The 24,306-nt window shown below is 41.6% G+C and overlaps 1 protein-coding gene across 2 annotated transcripts in view; it reads left to right on the forward strand.

The window, feature by feature from the left end:
• GARRE1 (granule associated Rac and RHOG effector 1) overlaps window positions 1-24,306 on the forward strand; it is a 60,288-nt gene that overhangs the window by 19,772 nt on the left and 16,210 nt on the right. For both annotated transcript variants that reach the window (XM_039558504.1, XM_010396490.4), the window contains exons 2-7: window positions 8,276-9,605; window positions 16,570-16,776; window positions 19,131-19,271; window positions 19,554-19,649; window positions 19,789-19,950; window positions 20,893-21,051. In XM_039558504.1, the coding sequence (XP_039414438.1) occupies window positions 9,111-9,605; window positions 16,570-16,776; window positions 19,131-19,271; window positions 19,554-19,649; window positions 19,789-19,950; window positions 20,893-21,051 (1,260 nt within the window). In that variant the 5' untranslated portion in view covers window positions 8,276-9,110. The remainder of the gene's footprint in view (window positions 1-8,275; window positions 9,606-16,569; window positions 16,777-19,130; window positions 19,272-19,553; window positions 19,650-19,788; window positions 19,951-20,892; window positions 21,052-24,306) is intronic.

Raw genomic sequence — 24,306 nt, forward strand, 5'->3', positions numbered from 1 at the left:
CCTGCGCCTGTGGTCAGACTGTTCAGTAACCCAAGTGAGCCCCTCTGTAAGGAAGGGTGATAAGAGACCAGAACTGCACACTAAATTTGAAGTGTGGGTAAACCATGGATTTATGCAGTGGCATAAGTATGTTTCTGGCTTTTCCAACATGGCTGTTCCCTTCCAGATCTATTCTTGAGACTGCCATTCAGCATCAGGCTGAGGTTTAGCAAAACCATCAGTTATAGATCACCTTCCTCCGTGGTAATGATCAGGCCAGAGCCCATCATTTTGTATGTGAGTTTAGGATTCTTTTTCCATGTATGAGTTGATAAATGTATCCCTAATTAATCTAGTGTCTTAAGTCCCTTAGTCCTGTGTGTGTGTATGTGTATATATATATATATAAATATATATATATATATATAAAAATATATATAAATGTGTTAGAGCTTGTAGTATGTCAAGACTAAATAGTGTAGTGTGGACCTGGGCTCTTATTGCCACTTGTCTTTCCAAGTCTTGTTTAAGGTATGATTTGTTTAGGACAATGAAAGCATCCTCAGAAGAACCTAACTTTTGAAAGAAGATGTGTTGAAGAATCTTTCATTTATTTCTCTGTGTATTTTGTCAAAGAGTGGGAATTATTCCCATTTTTCTAGGTGTGGAAGCTTTTTCTGTTTGAGTCCATGGACAGATCATTTTAAGCTGGTGGGAATGAAGCTCTACATGGAGCCTTCTGCCTGGTTTCTTGATCTGCACTGACTCAGCAGTAACTAAGTTCTTCAAAGTGATTTCCTAAATCTCTTTAACAAATTTAGTAGAAATTTTTAGCATGGATCTTAAAATGTGTACTGAAAACATCTCTTCCCAGTGAATGTTACTGAAAACTAAGCATGGCATTTGCTTATGCTTGAAAGCTGCAACTGATGGTGTAACAAGGAGTTCAATTCTCACCTTACTGTGTGGGAGACACCACTAACTGGACCAGGAACTAAACGTGTGCCTAAGTCCATTACTGAAGTGAGCCCAGAGGTTTAAGATGTCTACTGTAATCTCATGGGATTGTGGGATGGTTTAGTGTTGGGCTTTTTGTTGATGTTTTTTACTGTATTGTGTTCATCCCCCATGTGAAAGCTGGTTTTCTGCATAAACTTGAGAAATGGTGATTTTTGGAGTTTTCATTACACAACTGAGAAACAAATTTGTTTTTTTAATGCTTGTGTTTTCATTTAAGTTTTAACAGCATCCTAGACTTTATGCTTACATTTTTACTTTTGAATACAGTAATCAAGAGTAACAGGGTGAAGAAGAATTGCCATATGGTGGCTTCTGGTGTACCTTAGAAATACTTCAAGTGTGTATGTGATGTGCTGGCTGGGGGTGCAGAGACAGACTTGGGAATTGTCTCAGATGGCCATAACTGGACCATGGTGCACAAGCCTGACCAAGTAATATTCCTGTTCCATATATGCTTAATTGAATATTTCTCTAGCTCAGCCTTTCCTCCCTGACTTCCCTTCAGTAGGAAGTGAAATCTGTGGCCTAAAAAGATCATTTACAGGAACATGTTAACTTAATCTCAATATTTTCTGGAAATTGTCAGCTCACTGTCCCTTGGTTGAAAGCCTGGCTTGCAGTTCTTCCCTCTGTTTGGAAGGGAAGTGTATTTTTCCTGTGGATGGCTTTGTGTGTGCACAGGTGTCTCTTCCTGAGAAGTCCTGTAGGATCAAAGAATCCTGTAGGTGAGCTGTTCTGGGAGGCAGAGCTGTGCCTTTTCTGCAGAGATTTGTGTTGCTTAGGGTTGCTCTCAGTCTGGTCCCACAAGCTTTTTCTTCATCCTAGCACATTTTCCAGCCCTGGTGGAGGAGTGTGCCTGTGGCTGATGGTGAGTGCACCCTTTAGGGAGGTGAGAGATGGAGCCTTGAGTCTCCCCTGGCTGCCAGTCACGTGAGGGAATTTTTCTTGCTGTGTGCAGCGGCTTTGTTAGGCTGCTCTCTCAAAAGAATGGGCATTATTTTCTTTCTCATTTCAAAGGGGAACTGGTCCTGCTTTCAAAATAGATAACGTAAGCACCTATTGCCAAGGGAGGATTGAAACAGTGCTCCTGATCTGACACAGGCATCTATTTTTGACGTTGGCGGAGGCACCCAAGTCTGAAAGAAGCTCTGGTTTAACACATTCCTTCCACCAGCTTTTCCTTTTGCTGTCATATCTTACTGCTGAGACTTGAGTTAGTGCTATTTGGAGTGTTATGTGTTTTACTTCAGACAAAATGCAAGAAGTCTCCTGGTGGACTGTAGGCTGCTCTGTCTTGGAAAAATCCAGTTCACTGTGCTGACAATATGAATCTGACTGAGGAACACCTACATTCTGTGTATATCTTTTAGGGAGTGTAGTTACACAGGTTTATAGATTTTTTTCTGAAGGGTTAAGAGTTGGAAGTGAGGTGGTGTAGTGCTGAGCAGGCAGGACCCTCAGTACTTATCTGACCCCAAAATTTGATTTCTTCAGTCTTTTCCAGTTCTCTCTGTTTCTGAGTGGTTTTCACGACAGTCTTTGGTTATTTGGGTTTTTTGGGCAGGGCAAGGCCATATTTTTGTCTTTGCTTGTCATTTCAGGCATAGCAGACATGTGCCTCTAGAGGATTTTTCAGTACTAAGGCAAAAGACACAAATCAGCACAAATAATTTACTGTCTTTGTTTTAAGGAGTGTCATTCTGAAGGGAAGAAAACTCTAGACAAAAGCATAATAAATTAGTTCAGAGACTGTCTATAAATATTAGGTAGGTATATATCATCAGTGAAATTGGTCTTTTGAGTTAATAAAACCAAGTTGCTGGTTTAACAGATCTCAGTGCTTTGGTTGGTAAGTGGCACAAATGAGATCAGATTATGAATTAATAAATTACTCCGTTGAAATTTGAGGTGCTCAATTTGATTCTAGTTAAACCGTGCTAACTGCACAGGCCCTGTGGAGCGTGTTCTGTGAGCTCTGGTCCCCAGCTGGGGCAGGGAGGACACGGGGTCAGTTCCAGTGTGGCTGTTGACACACATCTGCCCCTGGAGAGCTGGTGCCTGGTGAGGTGGTGCTGGGAACGGGACACCCTGGAAGAAGAATGTATCCAGCAGGAGCTTCGTGGATTCACTAAGGATTCATTTGACTACTTTTTTGTTTTGGTTTGGTTTTTTTCCTCCAACTGTTCTGGGCAAGCAGCCAAAAAGGAATCCCAATGAGCAATTCATGAGCTAACAAGAACTAAAATGATTTTGGTATAATGGTCTATTTCTGACTTTCCCCCATCCTCCTCTAACAGGAGATTTTTACAACTTGGGTGACAAAAAAACCCTGTACCAAAAAACCCATCCAGGAGGTGCTTGGGTGTCCTGGAGGCTGCAGCCCACCCTATTAGAAAGCCTTGGAAAGCCATGCTGGTTTTCCTTCCAGGATCTGTAGCCCCGGACCAGAAGCAATCGGGGTTTGGTAAAGGAGAGTCCTCTCCCTGCTGGCGTTCCCAGGCTGCTGGGGCTGTTGTCCTGTGTGTGCATCCTGACAGCTGTGGGAGTGAGTCTGGAAAAACCCGAAGCCTCGTTTGCCCTGGTAGTGAAGATAATCAATACTTGTCAACCCCTATAACAGCGTTTGCATGCTTTAAGTATTTATGATGTGTTGGCAAGAAATTCCAGGTGCAGAATAACTTGGTTGATGTCAGAGGTGAATGCGTATCTTCTGCCAGTCAGCATTGCTTGAAGGTGGCTTTTCTTGTTGACTGAGAAGTTTAATTATTGAAACGTAGCTTCAGCTCTTGTATTATTCTGAAAAGTTTTATGTTCAAAACAGTGTTTGAAAATGAAACCAAATTTTAAAAGCCCACACACATTTCATGTGTTTTTTCTTCACGGGTGGATTGAATATATTAGAAAGGTGCCATTCCTATGGCAATTTTAATATTAGTAGATGTGGTGTATTGATTGAGAGTAGTGGAGAAGTTGTAGTCAAAGTCAGAATTTAATTTATCAGGTTGAGATTTGTTGCTGAAATTAGAGCTATTCGTTAATATTGAATCCCTGCTCTGTGGATTCTAATTTTTAGTATTTTTGAAGGGATATGTTTTGTAGATGTAATCCATCTTCAGTTTGGGATAGTGTAAAATTAATCAACTCCCGGTTAAAAATATGATGTCTGTCTTAAAATCCCTCCGTTAAAGTAATTGGGGATACCCGACTGTTTTTCTTAACCTATTTATTCATGAGGATCCTGTAAAGTTTACTTGGAGGAGTTTCCACCATCTGTCTTAGTCCACTTGTGTTGTTACCTCCACTTGGTGACCTGTATAAAAGGAGGAGCAGGAGAGGACCTGTTGCTCCTACACAGCCCTGGCTGTTCCCTGGGGATGCAGGCTGGCTGTGGCTCATGCGGGCACACTGGTGCTGCCCTGTGCCAGGCTCCCACCTGGGACTGCTTCCTATTTCTTCTGGTTCAGTAATGCCCGTGCTTTCAAACCACACTGCTGATCTGAAACTTCTGTACTCAGGGCTGTCTCTGCTGCCTTCTGAATCCCTGGCTGTTCTCCCTGCTGTCCTTGGCAGTGTGGTGCTCCAGGTGAGCTGCCCAGGGATGCTCTGCATGCTCCGGCTCTGTGCCGGACATCCTTCCCAGCCGGGGTTTCCTTGGCCAGGATGTTTGTAGCTGGATGCCCACACACAAATTGTTGTTGCCTGGTCACTCTTCTAGCCCTGAGCCAGCTGGTGGTGGGGACAGTGGCACACTGCCCAGTCCTCAGGAAGTGGTGTACGGGCCTCCCTTGCCCTTCTGCTCCCAGTTTGCTGTGCAGGTGTTGAGGACCATTTAGAGTATCTTTGGTTTTACAAATGTATTCACATTTGGACTTTGATTAGCCTGATGGATGGGATGTACACATTAGTGACAGGAAACTGTGAAGGTGGAATAGCACCTTTCCTCGTGGAGTAACTTCTGGATTTGCACAAGATTTCTATCACTAAATGCCAGAGGGAATCAGTGTGTTTTTGACAGGAGGCCCTTGGCTCCGGCAGCTTCCTGGCCTTTTGGCCTCGCCGTGGGTTTGTTTGTTCAGGCTTTTCCTGGGTAAGTGATCTGGCTGCTCTGGGTTGTGTCTTTTGGAGTTAACTTTTTTTTTAACATTAATTGAATTCAGTTTGTTTTACAAGAATGGTGGGTGCGGTGTTAAATCCATCCTGAGATTTGGAATCTGTATCTCATAAAATTAAAACCAGCATGAAATAGCATGAAGTGTTACATTAAAAAAAAAATAGCTCAGGTGTTTTGCTCTTCTGTGTTATATTGCATATTTGCTGGAAGGACAACAGAATCCATAAAGAATACCATTTGAAGGCAAACTTTTGCCAATTTTTAAAGCTGAGGTCAGAACCTTTTTTAGAGCACTGTTTCCTCTGCTCAGTTTCCTGTGTTGATTCAGGGAAAAAGTTGCCTTCTCTTCTAGCAGGGTAGTCCCAAACAGGACAGATGGGGGATTTGACCCCTCATGCTGGTCCAAAACAAACTGCGGGGTACAAAATTCCACTTGTCTCAAAGTCTTCCCTGTTCATTCATTTCTCTTGCGACTGGTGAAGTTGGGAAAAAGCATTTTTCTGTGAAGTATCTAAGCAAAAAATTTTGGATGCTACATTTAAAAAAAGTAGCAAACTCAATTTGCATTTGCACTCATTTTCCTGCAACTTCTGTTTCCTCTATGCAAATGTGGCCATTTTTAGAGCAGCTTGTGCAGCTGTCTGATTCTTTGGAAGTTCTTGTATCACTGGAAGGAAACACGTTGATTTTTTTTTTTTTCCCCCCTAAGGTGGCAAGAGGTAGATTGGCCTAAAGTGCATCCAGTCCAGTGTGGAGCCCTCACTTTTAGTCCATGCACCAAAAGCAGTGGGGAGCTGTAGCACTGGGGAAGGGAAGGGAGAGCGTGGGAACCTTCTGTGCTTCACTTTTTCAGGAAAAGATGCAAAAGGAGGAATGTTTATTTTGTATGTAGCATGTCAGAGAGCTCATTACAGAGTTTCAGACATAGTATTCAGACACATGTCTGGTGTTGAGGCATGCAGCTTTCCTCTCTTTGAATAAATATTAGCTGAAGATACAAGCTGTCCTCTTAAACTTCTGTGTAGATTTTATTATGAGGGAATTTTGAAGCTGAAGAATTGAGTAAGTACCTGCAAGTTTGACGATGAAATTGTCTAGAAGCAAAACACAATGATTTGTTGTTTTTAACTGTAGAAAATATGAAACCACCTTATATTTTCTATCCATTGCATTTATGTTCTTTTAGGATGCAGCAGGTTTATGTATTGGCTGAATGTCTGACCATTCCAAATGATGAGTTCAGTGTGTTTGATCCTGAAAGGCTCCATGTGTAATCACAACCACCGAGCTGAGGTGCATCTCTGATAATCTCATGTCGTTCAGTGCTCCAGGGCTTGAAAACCCCTCCTTCCTAGTTTTTTCTTTCATGATCATTTCTTAAGTTCCTCTGCAATGGGAAATTTCATGTCTGCTTAGGAAAAACAATCACTAATTTACTTATATGTTGCATTTAAATTAACCAACTCTCTTGTTCCATCTGCATTTATATGCAATCAAGGAAACCAATTTAATCATGCTCTCCACTGTAAGGCACCATAGCTTCTAAAGCAAGGAGAAAATTATTTTCAGCTATGCATATGACATCAAGACTTCCTAGAAAATTAAGCTTTTAATGAGTTTCTTGCATTTTGACTCATTCCATGCGAATATTGAGAGAAGTGTAAAGTAGTTAGGGAGGTAAGTAGTCAGCTTGGAGTACTTCAAGGATGCTGAAATGCGTATGGGAGTTTCTCTGAGTTTTAGGTTTTAAAAAGTGGGAATACAAAAGAACATTTGCTCTAGATCTTGGAAACAGAATCCTCTGCAGCAACGACTTCCTGAAAAACTTGTATCCTGTTGTTTTAGTGGGAGTGAGACTATCCAGCTCTGGATGTTGTTTTGTCCTGCTGTGTCTTGCCTTCTTCTGTATCTGTGGGATGCTTGTACCCTACATATGTAGGGATATGGGAGTGAATGAATATTGTGTGTGTTCGGGCAGGTGGAAATAAGAAATTTTGACTGAAAATAAAATATTTGTTCCCTAACCATTTTGACAATATTACTACAGGTTTAATTTCTCGAATATAATAGCTAAAGGAACATTTTGCTGTTAAATGAAAAGGTTTCCAGATTATTCTTCAAGTACCTGGGAAAAAAACCCTGATTACTGTTTGATACTATCCTTGTACATTGCAATTGCTGCAGTAAGGAAAAAGATGTTCATGTTTGATAGAATCAAGTGGGGTGTGTGTAGGAGAGGGAGAGAGTGGCCTGAAGTGTGACTGGAGCTAGGACTGGGCAGACTGACGGAAGGAATTGTATCCTTCTGATATTGTCCTGTCACTGTTGATCAGTGTCTGGTCTTGAACACCTCGTGCTCCATCTTGGCCCTTTCCCACTGCTCAGGCTCTGCTCACCTTCCTGCAGATGCCTTCAAGGACCTCTTGGCTCTCCAGCTGCACCAGGGTTTGCAGTAGGAGCAGGGCAGTATAGAAGTTGTATTTCCTCCCTACTTTGCTGTCTGCTGAGACTGTTATTTAGACCAATCTCTCAGGCAGTTGTGCCTCATATACCACCTTGTGTATGAGAGATGCTGCCTGCCCATCACACTGGAATGGGACTTGAATGTTGTATTTCTCAGCTAATCTCAGGTAGGATTAGGCAGATTTGTCTGTTGTACTAAAAAAAAAATTAAGGACTTGTATCTGTTGACATAGTAAACTATTAAAATGAATGGGAGAGTTCTGCAATAAATTATGGTGTATGAAAAAAAGTTTAAATTTATTTCATTCTTTCATTATTTTTAAAGGATGAGGTTAGAAAATGTGATTAACTCCCCTTGAGCTCTGCAGTAATAACCTTTCTGCAGTAATAACTCCTTCTAAGAGTAATAACCTGCTCTTAACTGTGCAAGACTTGCACTGGGGATTAGCCAGAGTCTTAAGTTTGACAGCCTAGAATGAAAGAATTAACAAGTAAGTATTCAACAATGTTGAGTTTAGTAACAGGATGACACTGACTTGTAACAGCCTTTTAGACTGTCAGTGTGGCTCTTGCTCCCTTTGGATCTTGGGTGTTGTTGACAGTGTGTGCCCAGAAATGTGAACCAGGACACTGCAGGAGTTAAATTTTTAAACCTTCTCATTGTTCTCTAACATGTAAACTTTTTTTTTTCCCCCTTCACAGGAAATGACCTAGAGGCCTTACAAATACATTTGTGCATTTTTGTTCTGAGTCTGCAATTGAGGGCAAACACAGTCTGGAAGCACCACTTCTTAATGTTACAACGGAAACAACTACCTCAACAAACAGGGAAAGGGGAAGAAGGCTTGCAATAACAAACACTCTAATTTTTAATAACTTATACTTGCAAAGTCTTCTGTAAACAGTCCAGATTTTTTTTCCCCCTCCAATATTAAGAAGAGACACTACAAGTAAACTGAGTTGGCAGACTGGATCTGTCAAAACATTTGAAGATATTTGATCTGCTGACATAAGGATTTGCTTTTTCAAGGAAAGAGCCTCTGCACTGCTTTTATAATCGCTGTTGATCGGTGGTTTGCTCCACTTTTCCTGATACTGCTAATGGGAAAATTGTATTAAGGTATTGCTTCTAAAACTATTATTTGCATTGACAAAATTAACTTTTGTAGACATAACAGCAAGTGACAATGTTATGCTCATGAAGAACTCGTAGGCGATCACTTCCTTGCTCCAGTTGGCTTTTCTGCGTGCGGAGGGGATACCAAACAAGAGACAGAGCATTATTAAGATACTTGGGCTTGCTTTTTGAGTACAGTTTATAACTGCAGCAGGGCTGCACCGAACACTGAAAACACGGAGTCAGCAAATCTGCTGCCTTTCCCACTGCTGATACAGATTATACAGACGCTTGCCTTTCTGAAATGCCTTTTGTGAAACCTATGTACACAGTCCTGCACTGTTACTGTACATAGATACTCGAGGAAGGAATTTGACAAGTGATTGTTAATTCAAGAACTCTCTGGACAAGCACTCACTTATGTATTGCTGCAGTGCACAAGAAAGCAAAATGGACTATAAGCGGCGCTTTTTGCTTGGCGGGTCCAAGCAGAAAGTGCAGCAACACCAGCAGTATCAAATGCCCGAGCTGGGCAGGACCCTGAGCGCCCCGCTGGCATCGGCCACCCCCAACGCCCCCCTGGTGTCCCCGGCTGCTGCGGGCGGCTGCTCCCACCCCGCCTCCCACACGACTCCGATCGCAGACATCCAGCAGGGAATCTCCAAATACCTGGATGCACTCAACGTGTTTTGCCGTACGAGCACTTTCCTTACAGATCTTTTCAGCAGTGTATTTAGGAACTCGCACTACTCTAAGGCAGCTATGCAACTGAAAGACGTGCAGGAACATGTCATGGAAGCGGCGAGTCGACTCACAGCAGCAATAAAACCAGAAATAGCAAAAATGCTGATGGAGCTGAGTGCAGGAGCTGCAAACTTCAAAGATCAAAAAGAGTTCAGCCTCCAAGATATTGAGGTAAGTTACCTTGGAGGATACCGTTTTGCACGTGAATTTGTATCATTCCTTTTTAACTGAATTTCTGTTCTCAATCCCTCCTGCACCAAAAGTTTTCTCCACCTTGCTATGTAATTGTGGGTAATGCTGGTGAAAAAAGAAACTCTTCATTTCTTTTTTATCAAGAAAGTACTAAGTCATTTGCAGGATCTGACCTCCATCTATATTAAATTAGGTATTTAGTAGGTATTTCTGTAGAAGAACCAACTAGACAAAAGTTGTCAACCATTTTCTGTTTCACGTTAGCTAATGTTTCTAACAATGTTACGCCATCATATTCTAAATCAGCCTACACTTTCCTTGGTATTATCCATTCCAAGGGAAAACCTGAGCACGTGGGAGTAGCATATTGTCATCAGTGTTTGAGTAAAACTGCGTATTAGTTGACTAATAATATTTTATCCCTCTTTAGAACATTTTTGTCTTTTTGAGCTGTTGTGTGTAAGAGGAAAATACCAGACTGTGTGAGAGATCAGTGCTGTGAAAATTTGTCATGACTTTGCTGTAATGTTCATACACCGGCAGCGAATGCCCAAGAATCAGGATTCAGAGAGGATCCCCAACTTCCTGCCATGCCTGGCTGGGAAGGTCTGGGTATTTCTCCTCTAGTAAATGTGTTACGTAGCAGGCAGCGTTAAGTGATAGTCACAGATAAATCCCTGGAGTTTTAAGTAGTTCCTTGTGTTTTGACATACTTCTTTACTTCGCAGCAGTCTTTGCAAAGTTATTCCTTCAGAACTGCATCCTGAGTGGAAAACTTACTTTGAAGTTCTCTTGGTTTTGATTTAGATTTCAGGTAACTTTGTATGAGTGAGTGTTTGTGCCTGTCAGGCATTATCTGCTTTCTCTAGCTGCACCACTTCCAGATGGAGTCCTTAAGGAGGATGCAATTTGTCCGTCCTAGCTCTCCCTGCAGTTGTGTACTACAGTTCTCAGTGTTGTATACTTGGTATAGAATGAAGTAGGATGGGCTATATATGTGTTATAAATGCCTTCTGTAGACTGGTATTTTTAAAGACAATCCAATAGCATCACTCTTCAGCTAAAGCTATAGCAAAATATATATATATATATATATGTATATAGCTTTGGCTTAAGCAGCAGCAGAATGTAAGGATTTGACAGCAACTCATGTGGTTGTTCTGTGGGTCAGTCAGGACTGTGGTGTAGATGTGTGAATTCCAGAGGCAGAGGGGTTGGGTGGTTGTGCCCAAGGAGCAGCAGCTGCTCACTGTTGAAATGGACCTTGGCAGAGGCCAGTACAGGAATACATTTTGTTTGTAGGTGACTTGAAAGCACAGGATGTAAGTATGCTGAGAGACCTGCTGAACTAAAAATAATCCTGAACAAACGAGTTTTCCAGTTGGGATGGAATTCAGAGGGGAAAGCAGAATGTTGCAATATTTAAAGAGACTTTTTCGCCTCAGGAGTGGAGCCCACTGGGCAGCAGTTCTGGAGAGCAGTCCTAGGGCTTGTGGGAGTCATGTGTTGGGTGATAGTGTTGTGCAGTTGCAAGTAATAAATCAATGCTGTTTCTGTTGTGCAAAGAGGCAGTTACCATGTATCTAACACAACCCTAACCTGCAAGAACCATCAACTGAGCCCTGAACTCTTCACTGGTTTTTATGGCCTTAAACACAACAGTGCACATGCACAGCACTGCTGGTGCACTTGGAGAAACAGGGAGCAACTGGAGAGGCAGCAGAGGAGAGTAGCAAGATATCCAGGAAATAGGACATCAGAGGACAAATTGAAAAGATGGACTCTGCAGAAGGAGAGGCTGAGAAGGAAAATGAGAATTGCTCAAGTATGTGAGAAGCTGCCAGAACATGTCAGTGTCTGTTCTTCATGTCCATGTAAGGTGGAGCAAGGAACTTAAATTTCAGAAGGAAAGATTTACATTAGATGCTGTGGAAATCCTTTGTAGTGTTAGTGGAGCACTGATGTGGATTGCTACAAAGGGTAGGGAGCAGAGCTTACAGAAGGGATTAAACCTGCATCTGGCAGAACTGACCCAGGTGAAATTGCTCCTTGCTAGGGGCAGAATGATGACCTGGTGAGATCCTCTCCCATTGTGCTTTTCTGGGATTTGAAGACTGAGCTGTTGATGCTGAAATTTTAATTTAAAAGTATAGTTTCCTTTTTTCCCCCCTGGTGGATAGAGAAGTTAACATTTCATAAAAACTGCCAGCAGGATTAAAAAACTCACAATGTAAGCAGAAAAATATAAAGGGCTCGCCTGACTTCATCAGAGTTTGCTGAACAGGGAAGTGATGGGGGAAGAGTGTGAGGCAGTGTAATTGTTCCCCTGGAAAATACCAGGAGGGGAATACAGGTCTGTCTGAAGTTGTTTTTGGCAATTTCTCCAGTAGGTGACTGAAAGAACTCTCAGCTCTGTCAGAGAGAATTGAGAGATGGTCAAACACCTGAGTGGCAGCTCAGCAGTCCCCTAAGAAGGGCTCTGCAGTCTCTCATTTGGTGGATGGAGGCTGGTGGTGTAGAAGCAGTGGGAGGTGAGTTGTAATTCTGGGTGCAGTGGGACAGAACCCCAAATTCATGAGAAGGACATGAGAATGAGACTTCATATGCATGAGCCCAGCTCAGGAAAATGCAGTTTCCCTAAACCTTGCTTAACACAGGCTGTATGTTTTTGGGAGGAATGAGGAATCCAAGTGGAGCAGCTTTGGCTTTAGGAATCAAGCAGAGAGCTGTGGCTTTTCTGAGGTGCCACACGGCTTTATCCACTGTAGTGGGCTCTGCCCCCCAGGGAAGGCAATGTCAAGAAAACTTAAGCTTTGATTAACATACTTGACTTGAATTTGGACTGAAAACTGTTGTGCAGCCTGGGCTATAGCACCACGGGGTGAGGTTTTTAATTTATTTATTGTTACTTAGAACAAAGCTTGCTAGTTCAGAGCTGTCTGCCAGGCTGTGTAAGAAGGTGACTTCTTTTGATCAAAGTGTGTTGACAGATGGAGTTTCCCAAGGTTTCTTAATTTCAGAAGTGCAAATGCTGATTTTTATTTTTTTTCTTTTTCTTTTCCCCATTCCAACACCTTTGAATTCTCGGGTGTTTTGTGCCTGTATGGGTGAAGAACAGCTTGGAAATCAGGGTAAATGAGGGTGTGTTTTCCATATCTGTTTGTCAGCTGGGGGAATGCAGTAACTCTGTACTTCTGTTAATAAAAGCATTAAGGGAAATCCATGGGGAAGAATAAACTGGTAAAAGTAAGTGTATTTCCCCATCTCTTGTGAAGCTTTGCAGAAGCCTCAGTACTGCAAAATATAAAGAATGACCTGTAGTTACACAGGGCTTGTGTATTGTCTTAGAAGTGGTAGTAATGAGAGGGATGTACGCGTTGCCTTCCTGAACAAAAGGGAAGCACGAATGGGCACCAGATCTATTCTAGGGTGCTCTGTTTTGTATTAAATGGAGATAATTTTTGGCTTTTATGTGTATAAAATAGCCTAAGATTTTTAAACAAGACACTTGTGAGACAAAAATGTCTGAATAATTATTAAATGTAGGTTTTCTGTAGCAAACATTGTAAAGCTCAGTTTAACTGTTTTTTAAAAGATTCTTTCCTGGGATTTACAGGGATTGGCTCCAGACTCTTCAGAGTTGAGGAACTGTTAGTAGCAAAAAAATATGTTGTCTTACATTTTAATTGCTGCTTTTTATTTTTAAAATGCTTCACACTTGATTGTTTTTTTGCTAAATGATAGTGACCACTTCAGTAGCTGTCAAGATCGGATTGTCACGAGTGGCTTTTAGGGTCACTGTTAGAAGAAATGAGTCTGTTGGGTTGTCCAAGTCTCCTAATAGTGTAAAGGTGCAGCTTCTGCTGGAATCTAGTTCAGCCTGCAGGTGATTCCTTCCCATGGGCAGGATTAAGTCTTCCTTTGGAGGTTTCTGTTCATGAGATCACTCACTGGAACTGCAGGGCATTGCTATGTAGTGAAAATGAATAATATTCTGCCCACTTCTGGTAATGTACGGGAGGGTTGTTAGTTCATGATGGGACACACCAGTTCAGTGGCAGCCAGGCCATGCCAATACTGACTCTGTTATGAGAAACCACTGAATAATTCTGTTGTGGTGTTTGGATTTTTGAGCATTCTGCTTGTTTAAGGAACCAGCCAAAAAAAAAAAAAAAAAAAAAAGGAAAAAAAGAAGAAAGTTCTGCTGCATAAAATGGTACTTGGAGAACTGCAAGTCAGTGTTTGTACCAAGTATGGAAGACTGGCTCTTGTTATTTGCTAACTTTATTACTGGTAGTGTTCTGTTTTAAGGAATCTGTTGTACAAGATTTGCTTGCCAAGCAGTTTGTATGGCATCACTGTTTAGCAATGAAAGCTGGCAATTTGTGTACACTTTGTCCAGTGGAATATTCCAAAGTTGATTGCATGCCCCCATTAGGAGGATAAAGTGGGACAGAGTAACCTAACACTTCATCTCACCTGGTGCTCCCCTTGCTAGGGAACCAAAAGTCCCATTGCTTCCAACTGTGCCTCAGCAGGAAAAGAAAGATTCCTTCAGGCAAGGCTCTGCTGAGACAAACAGCTCTCCTGCCTGGTACAGGTCAGGGAAGGCAAGGTGCTGGGGCTGTATTTTGTGGGATGAAATGTTGGAAGCTGAGGACCTCATTGTTTATGCAATATAAATGAATCTAAGGAATTATTTAAGAAAACATCACCACTCCCAAGGAGATCTCACTGGTTGACACCTGAGATGATTCCGGTTCAGCTTTGATTCCTGCATAGTTTGTAGGGTTTGTGCTTATTCTGGTCTAAAGGAGGAGAGTCACACACTTCTGCATGGGAAAGTAGGGAAAATAAATTTGAAAAAGAGGTGGTAGTGTCTCTAACTGTGGAAAACTGCATCTGTGTGCTGACACTGTTGCAGGGATGTGCAGCAGAGATTCCCTGTGTTGCTCTGCACAGGGGTCAGTGCCCAGCCCAGGCTGGGGGAGGTCACCACCAGCTGCACCTTCCCCATGGATGAGGCAAAGTTTGGGCTCTTTGGCAGAAAATCTGACCAAGTGAGCTTTAAAGTGAGCTCTTTAAAGTGAGTTAAATTCCATTAGTCCAAAAGAAATGTTTAACAGAAAGTCCTCCACTACTTTGATAGGGAAGCAGTTAAAACCATCCTTACCCATTTTGGAGGAAGGCTGAAATGGATTTTTTTAAAATAAAATAAAAAGTTCAGTAAAGCAGATGTTACTATTTTTCTTCACTGTTTAACATTGTAAATTATAGTAGGAATGTTGTGTGCTGCCGCTTAAAACCTAAATCATTTGTTTATTTTGAGCGTTATTCCCAGGCTGGGGAAACTTCAACCTTTGTACCTTAAATATTCTTTGAAATTTAATCAGCTTGAAATTCCTAATGAGTACTAGTTTCATCTTCCCCTGAGAACTGCATTCTTCCTACACAGAAATAATTCAGATCACCAGTTGCTTCTTCCTGCAGTTTTCTCATAAATCTTTCTAATCTTGTACCAAGGAAAGTTGGAGTTTTCTTCATTTTATCATTTGCTGACTGTTTTTTTTTAATAAGGCAAGCTCCACTTTCAGAGGTCAGTCAAAGTACCAAAAATGTTTAATTTTATGCCTTGTACAAAGAAGGGAAGTGATTGAACCAGAATGGAATGTCAAAAGGAGTCTGGATGCAGTGGAAAAGAGCATTGCCACCAGTGGTTCTTCTGAAGTAGATAGTAAATGCATATAACTGTTCGTGTGACCGGAGAGTCCTGCCAGGAAGATACATTGTGTCTGAATAGTTTTATTCCAGAAGAATGTAGCTGAAAATAAGCCAGATGATTTAGTGACTCCAAGGCATGATGGCTTTGTACATTATCTGTGTATTTTATGAATTATTCCTAAAATGGAATTCTAGTTGAATCTTTTTTTAATAAATCCAAGTCAAATACACATTTAAAAGCGCTTTGTCTGATAAACTCCATAAAAGAAACACTTTGAATAGCTTTTAAATACTTTCTACAGGGACTTGGAAAATCCTTCTTTCTCTGCAGCTCTCTAGTTACACTTGGTTGTCAGCTTTTTCCTGCCCAGGGCGCGCGGCCCCGGAGGCAGACGGAGCGTTCCCGCTGGAGCCCTTGGCTCTCCAGGATGTCCCTGGATGGTGGCACTGCTGTTTTTTGCACCAAAATCCTCTGACACAGAAGCTTTGCTGTGCTCATGGTACCTGAGGCATCTGAGTGTGTTTGGGCACAGTTAGAGGGACGTGGATGCTGAGGTGGGATCTCCTCCTGGCTCCGTGCTGGAGCTGCCCTGGGCCTCCCTGCCCTGCCGCGGCCTTTCCGAGGGAGCGGGGCCCGTTTCAGCGCCGTGTTCCGAGGGCACATCGGTGCCAGGGCTCAGCTTTGGGCAGCGAGCGTGGGGCTGTGGGGAAAAGGCTGCTGATGCCCATTGCCTGCCCTTTCCACTCTGCCTGGAGGGGGAACTGCTGGGCAGACTCCTCACATTTTATGTTAGTATTTTTAAACGATTCGCATTTTGTTGTTGCTGTTTCGGGTTTTTATCAGAAATTCAACCAGGTCTTCGTGCAGGTAGGTTTTGCTGTTGACTTGGTCCTTGTGATAATATGCTACTCCCATTTTTGTGCTTGATTTTGCCAAGTAACTGAGCAAGTTTTTCATTTGCCAAGTAGTCAGAACTTGAGTACAGAACTAAAAATGACTCAAGATTAGTCTGGTGTCCCCTTCATTCATAGAAACTAATGCTCACTTACTCTTATTTTAAGTAAATGATTAAATATCGTATGTTACTTGTGATCTGAAGCATTAATTTAAAAAATCAGAGTTTAATGTAGTTCCTTACCCCAAACACCAAACAGAAAGAAAGAAGGGAAACTTCCATGAGCTCTCCTATGTGTGTGAAACTGGTTTGTTTGTCTCCCACAGGTACTTGGGCGATGTTTCTTGACAGTGATGCAGGTCCACTTCCAATTCCTTTCACAAGCTCTGCAGAAAGTCCAGCCAGTGGCACACTCCTGCTTTGCTGAAGCTGTAGCTCAGGAGAGGAAGAACGTTAGTGGGACTGGAGCCTCAAATATAAGCCCCACAAATGAGCTGGAAGATGCAATAAGATCATGGAGAGGAGCAGCAGAGGTATGGAGCTCTTACTGTAGTCACAGCAGACTTAGTGATACCCAAAGTCAGCCTGGGCATCCTAACAAAGGAAAAAAATAGCTGATTTTAAAGACATGCTGCATTTGAAGGGGGGAACATGGCACAGTTGGTTTCAGACACTGAAATTCATTTTAGTTATGTGATGATTGCACTATCTTTCCCACTTGTAGTTTCCTACATAGATAGGGTTGTGCATTAGGAGCACACAAATAGTGCAATCAGATTTTTGTTATTAGTAATGAACTACCAGTGTTCAAATAGGGCAGACAGAGGGAATTAAAAATAAAAAGCTCAACGAGTTTTTGTGAAAACAGAGCAAAGTCTTGATGAAAAATAATCTAGATAATATCTATTTCTCTCACAGTTTGAGCATGAATTCTATTTCATACTTTAAAATCTTTGTGGTGGTTTTTAACACTTTTGTCTTCATGCTGTTAAGCTTGATGTTGCTTCATCCACCCATTGCTGGAATGTGACCCATCTTACTTAAATGTGCCACTCTCTGGACTTGCACTTTCACAAACATGTGTCATCTGTGAAATCCTTACTTTGCCAGCCAAAGCCAGTCCTTTATAAAGACATTCAGTTTTATGAGGTTTTCTGCTTTCCCTGGCACTACTGAAGTCTGGAGACTGATAGGTCAGAATGGATTCAGACAGAGTGTGTATTTTCCTTGAATTCAGATGACTTGCAGCATGTGCTATTGCAGTCTCATGTGGCCCACGTGGCTTGTTAGTCATCCTGGCTGGAAATCTTGTCTCCATTTATCACTAACATCTGCAAGGTGTAGGAAAGCAAACGAGTTATATGAATGAAGAGGAATTATATGTGATTTTTACTGCAGCCTAAATTTATTTCACTGGATGAAATAGGGATTTGGGAGTGCTTTAGGTGTATTACAGATAATCATAACAGTCTAATCTTGGTATTGCTGTACTCCTTTGGCATAAAAGTAGTTAATTTTACATGTAATATGCCTAGTTTCTTAAAACTATTACAATTTCTAGAAATGCCCTGCAATTGCTATCAAATTTGCTCAAAACGTGGTTAAAATTAAACTTGGCTTCACAGAATCCAGGAGCTTAACTTTCTTTTTTTACCTTTTGAACAACCCACTTCAGCTATTTCTGTTTTTCAGAAATACAAAACCTGTATTTCAAAATAGTTTAATACAAGTATTAAACTAATCAAATCCTGTATTAAACATACATGGAGAGGAGAAAGATAAAATACAGATTCTCCATAGTTCCAGAATAACTATAGAATAAACTTCTCAATTTTTATGATGGACTGAAGTAACTGATTGGGAGTATTTGTGTGGGTTATTAGGATAGCATAAGAAAAACATGTGGTTTCTAACTAAAGAAAATCTCTCTCTCATAATTATAGATAGACTAATATACAAATCATTTTGATAGAAGGGAGATTTGAAATACTGAACTCTTTATCAATTTTCACTTTGGAGTGGAAGGCAATCCATTGTTTTCCTATAAAATCAGCCTCTCTGGCAGGAGAACACTGCTGCTTCAGAGTAAAGTTTAACGTGATGCTTTGTCAGTAGCTCAGAACTGGTTTTGCTCTTTAAGATTTACTTTGGGAAATGCAGTAATTCTGTCCATGAGGTGAGCCCATGTCTGTCCATTGGCTGTAGTACCAGAACTCCCCAATTTGGACATCCTGCTTTAGAGCAAGACTCCTTCCTAGACTGGAAAATAACCCACATCTATTTGCTTTACCCTGCTCAGCGATGTAGGATTTTACAGCTAAAAGTAGATATTTGGCTTATTTCTTGTTTTTCAAAATCATATTACACAAAGCTATTTTCTTGCTGTGCTAAGTTGATCTTAGCATTGTGTGGCTCTTCTCAAATTGCACCACAGAAATCACCCATAATTTTATGAAATGTGTCATCCTATGAACACAGGAGTGCTTGTACACATGATTTAGCGTATTTTCTGTTTCTGGGGCAAGTTTTTGTTGTAGTTACGAGTCCCTCCTCAGGTAACCACAGCCATGGTGTGGCCTGTGTAACAGGATCCCTGGTCCTGAGAGGGAGCTGAAATAGTAACAGCAAACAATGCTGAATCCAAGTGCTGGCCAACACCCCTGTGCTGTACAGGTTGCATCAGAGTTCTGCTTCCAAAGTAGCAGTAGAAGTTGAGTAAGTTATAATAAAGTCTCCTCCAGGTCCTTTCCCCCAGGTGCTGCTTCTCATCTCCTGTAGAAGGTTTTAAAGTCTGTGGGCTTTTTTGTTCTTCTTTGAAATTTAATTAAGTTTGACCTGGTTTAATGTTGACCCTCCTCACCCTGGATTTTTTTTTTTCATATTACAGGCCACATCTCGACTGCGAGAAAGAGGATGTGATGGATGTTTGGCAGGAATTGAAGTTCAGCAACTTTTCTGCTCACAGAGTGTGGCCATCCCTGAACATCAGCTCAAAGAGCTAAACATGAAAATTGACAGTGCTTTGCAGGTGGTTTTTCAAGTCTGCTGCTTTCATGTGCATGTAGTACAGTCAGTGGGTCAAGGAGTGAAATAGGGAAGGAGTGTGTTCCTGCAGGATTGTGTACCACAGACAGCTCAGAGGTATTTGGGAATTACAGCTTTGGAATCTTATGTGATAAATGTGTGTATGCCATAGAACTGAGTGGGGTAAATCCTGGTGCCAATCCCTGTCTGCACCCAGACACACTGACTGCGTGCTTGCTTCCTTGCTGATATGCCTGTGCTATCTCAACTTTTTGTTTAATGTCAGGCTTACAAAGTGGCTCTGGAGAGCTTGGGCCATTGTGAATATGCAATGAAGGCTGGCTTCCACTTGAATCCAAAAGCTATTGAAGCAAGTCTTCAGGTAGGATCTACTAAACTTGCTCTCCTTCATCCCTCCTCGCCTTGAAAACGGCTACTTAAGATACACAAGAATTTGGACCCATATTAGGATTTTGTAATGTCTTAGTTTCTTCTATTTGATCTGTTCTTCTGTACTTCAGGGCTGTTGCAGTGAAGCTGAAGCCCAGCAAACAGGAAGGAGACAGACTCCACCTCAGCCCATTCAGTGTGAGCTGCCCACTGTCCCTGTCCAGATCGGATCCCATTTTCTGAAAGGAATCTCCTTTAATGAGTCTGCAGCAGAAAACCTGAAGCTGAAAACGGTAATAACTCCTAATTAACCACAGGAGTAAAGGTGGGGGGAGAAAGAGTGGAATTCCTTAAAATGTAGAGAACAACAGAAACAGAAGTTTAGTGCCCAACTTGTGTTTGAAAGTTGTTTTTTTCAGCCTGGCTTCCTCTGGAAACACAGTGTTGATAACATTGGAGGGCTACGCCTGTTTCTGATAACATTTTGACCACCTGAGCAATTTTGTTCCAATCTGAGAGAAGCACAGGCATAGAGATCTAGGAGGCAATGAGGCATCAGTGAACTTTCTGAAAATAGATGTGTTAGGTATCAACAGGTACAGAGGGAAGTGAGCCCTTATAGATTCCCCAGCCAGGTGATGCATGTCAGGGCCTTCATCTTCTTAGGTGCCCAAATAAGTCAGCCCAGCCTGGTGCTAAGGGAGGTACTTGAAAAAAACACTTTGTAACAGCTCCTTTTGATGTCATCTTACAAACTTGAATCAATTTTTTGAAAATAATTTTAAATTATGGAGAAGTTAATTGTATTTTCATTATAAACAAAGGGAAAATATGTCCATTCAGAAGTAATTTGGGCAATTTTAATCAGTGCTTTCACTTTTTAGATAAACCCCGTCTTGCTCCTGAAAGAGTTGAAATAATAAGTTGCTCAAAATGCTGCTTTTCTGTTGTCTTTGCAGTGCTTTTTGTAGTTTTGATTAAACTGGTTTGCAAGAATATAAGCAGAAATACTGTTTATAATTTTGGAGCAGTATTGTGTTCCGAACAGCAGAGACGATCTTCTGTATTTCTGTTCTGCAGTGGAGCTCTTCTAGTTCTATAAGACTGTTCAGAGGTTGCAGACATTATAGCTGTTTGAAAAGCATGTAGAACAACGACAAATCCATCTGGAAGCATTGGTGGTACCATTTGTGAATCATGTGTTGGGTAGGACAGAGTGTTTATTATTTTTCCAGCACACAATGCTGCAGTTGATCAAGGAAGCCGGATGCCATAATGGACTCACACCCCGGGACGACTCTCCTGTGACTGAAGTATTGAACCAGGTCTGCCCTTCCACGTGGAGAGGAGCCTGCAAAACTGCTGTGCAGCTGTTATTTGGCCAGGCTGGGCTGGTAGGTGACTACCAATAGTCTTAGGAAAACAAAGGTTATGCAAACACCCTGAAGAGAAACTGGATATTTTGGAGTTTAGAAATTAATTTGCAGTGTCTTATCTGTGTTGCTCTATTTGTAGTGCTGCAGTTAACTGGATTTCTGAGCAAAATGTATCCTTGTAGAATGGGAGTCTGTAGGTGGTGTCCATAGTTGACAGGAACAGAAGAATGCTCTGGCTGCTTCCTGGTCTCCGTTACAAGAGAGAACACAAGAAATGACACTTCTGCTTCACAGAGAAATAGATTTATTTTCAAATCTATAGATGACCATGTTAAAAAGCTAAACAGACCCAAACACACATCTGCCCCCCCTCTCAAATTAGCTTCAACACCTGCCATTTTTTCATTTCCTCTCTGCTTCAAATGGAAGCTGGGTTTCCTGCCCAGCATAAACTAGCAAGTCTCTGCACCAGGTAATGCTACCTGACATCTCCAACAGAAGACAGAGCAATTAAATGCCTTGCTGTAGACATATGTGTCCTTGAGGGGAAGAAAACCAGTGGAATTTACAATATCTAAGCAGCTGATAAAAATAGATGCTTGGAACATACTCTGATAAGAAAATGCGTTTGTGCTCCCATGACTAATTACTGCCATCTCTGCACTCAGTGAAGTGTTCATGCATGACATGTAGGTTTTTTGGACTACTGTGGGTAGGGGACAAGGCTGCACCTTCAACATAGGAAGGAAATGCTCACGTAAAGGTACACTGTAGCTTCTGATAGTTCTGTCAAGTATTCTTTGAATTGTCTTTAACCTACAGTGAGTTAAATGCTTCTTGCTGGTACAGTGGTGATTCCTTGTTCAAGGTGATGCGAGGCCATGAGGGCTTCGTAATTAATTTCTGATTAAAGGACCCAAATAGCTGCATACTTTGTAAATACGGTTTTCAGACAAATCACACAGCTGGTTAAGTGACCTAGACCTTCCATCCTAGCAAGTTAAACCATGTGCTTTTGGTACTGTTAATAGGTTCTCCAGTAATGGTGAATGATAAATTGGAAATGATGAATTTGCCAGATATTTCTACTTCAACATCCCTTTGATACTAGGTATCAGATCTTAGATATTCCCTTCATATTAAATACCTGTTAGAGAAGTAGGTTCCAATTGTACTGGAATTCAACTGACTATTCATGTAAGGGCAGCCTAAAATGCAAGGTGCATCATTGTCATAACAGCAGTGCACCTGCTGTCAGTCCTTACCTCACTGAGATACAGGGATTTAAGGGTAGGAGATGGTAGTGCTTTGTCTACAATGTTTTACAGGGAGGCATAAGGAAGTGGTGTCTTTGCAGGGACAGAGAAACTGTGGAACAGTAGGATTTATCAAATTTCTCCTTAGGTGTTTTGAAGGAAAACATGTATTAAATATTAATAAATACAAGGAGGACTGGAAAAAAGGATATGGTTAAATGGGATTGTGTCTTCAGCTGCCACAGTTCGTGGTAGGGTGCTGGGAGTCAGCAGCGAGGTACAGGAAATGAGGCCAAGAAGGAAAGAGTTTCTCAGCAGCCCTATGGGAGTGTGCTGTAATTCAGGAGCAGTTCTTGGCTCCTGAGTGTCTGGATGAGGAGTGCCTGGGAGGATGCTGCACCTTCCACCATTTCCTTTCCAGGGGGTTTCAGTGTTGTGCACACCCAAGTCCTGCCCCGAGGAGGTTTGAGGAGTGGCACAAGGCACATTTGGACTCAGGAATCTGGAAATCTGGTGTCCCCCAGTCTAGACATAACGAGTTAGACCTGCTGGTAATTGAAGCACTGGCATTCTTCAGGTTTGTCATCACTTTTGGAGAGTGTCAGCATAAAACTTAACATTCTCCCAAATGACAGTGCTGAGCTATGGAGTTTTACTTGTGTTGAATCCTCATGTCTCCAAAGATTTTTGCATGGACCTGAGGTTCCGAAAGTAGCAGGCTTCACTCTTCAAAGACATGTAATGAGCTGTGCACATGACAGAAGACCTGCAAGCCTTCTCTCCTTCATTCTCACTTTGATTTGTTACAGTTTAGAGGGGTGTGAGCATTGAGGTTTTTCTTTATACACTATGTGCCATCTTTTTTTACAGCATCCAATTATGTTTGTATGTAGCTTCATGCAGTGACAAGAAATTGTAATTTGCATCTTTAAAGAATTCTTTGGGTGGAAGGGAGAGAGGAAGCACCTGTAAAACAAGAACAATGGATGTCTGAGGTGCAGGAAGCTGTGCTCTAAGCACCACCAGGCAGGGAGGGAGGATGTGTTTATTTTAAGTTTATTTTGTGAAGAAGGCAGATAAGTGAATCATGGCACAGTATTATGTAGGCTTTGGTGTACTGCTTTTAGGTACTGGGCTGTCTGCATTCATTCAGAATTGTGTGTGGATCTGTCACTTAAATGCCTAAGTCAAAAAACAAACATGACTTGACAGTCTCACTGTTTTTAACCTGTCTTGTCTTGTGCCTTTTGAGAAGCAGATCATTAAGTGTGGAAAGCACAGTGAGATGTGCCTTAGTGTGCTTGGTTATTTTGGGCTGTAGTTTATTAACATAAGAAATAATTCGAAGTGCGGATTTTCAGTTTTTACCTTAGCATGTATATAATAATTGTATTTTCAGATTTGGGTCAGCTGAAGAAATCTGCATGTCTGAATAAAAATAATGTACATTCAAATAGCTGAATTCAGAGGATGAGCAGAAATAAAAGTTCCAGTTGGCTTCATGCAAAGAGGTTAACAGATAAAACTTTTTTTTTGTGCTAGTAGATCTTTCCATAGCAAAAACCAACATGCATTGCAGGAGCACTAAATCTCCTAGTAAAGTGTAAATCCCAGATGTCCTGACTGACAAATGTTGAGAAATGGAAAGCTTTTTGCAAAGGGAAGAAATGAAGGCGTGTCCAGGGGGAAGAAACACCCTAACAAAGCCTGGAACATGGGCACTACCATGCACCACAGGCAGAAGCTGGCACAGGTCTGCACAGATCAGAGTTTCAGCTCTGACTTCAGGTCTGAGGTGCAGATTGTGTTTTTCTTAGGAGTTGAGAACAATCACTCCCGAGTTCAGTTCTCCTTATCACAGTTATAACTGCAGTAGGGCTGAATTGCAGATTACCAAATTAGATACAATGAAAACATACAAACATCAGGAAAAGAGTACTGGGGTTGCCCTGTTACGAAATAAGAGGTATTTTCATGGGTGGATGATAGTGTGGCCTTTTGTCACCGTGCTTAGACA

This window comes from Corvus cornix, chromosome 11 (assembly GCF_000738735.6).
Source record: "Corvus cornix cornix isolate S_Up_H32 chromosome 11, ASM73873v5, whole genome shotgun sequence".
Taxonomy (NCBI): Eukaryota; Metazoa; Chordata; class Aves; order Passeriformes; family Corvidae; genus Corvus; species Corvus cornix.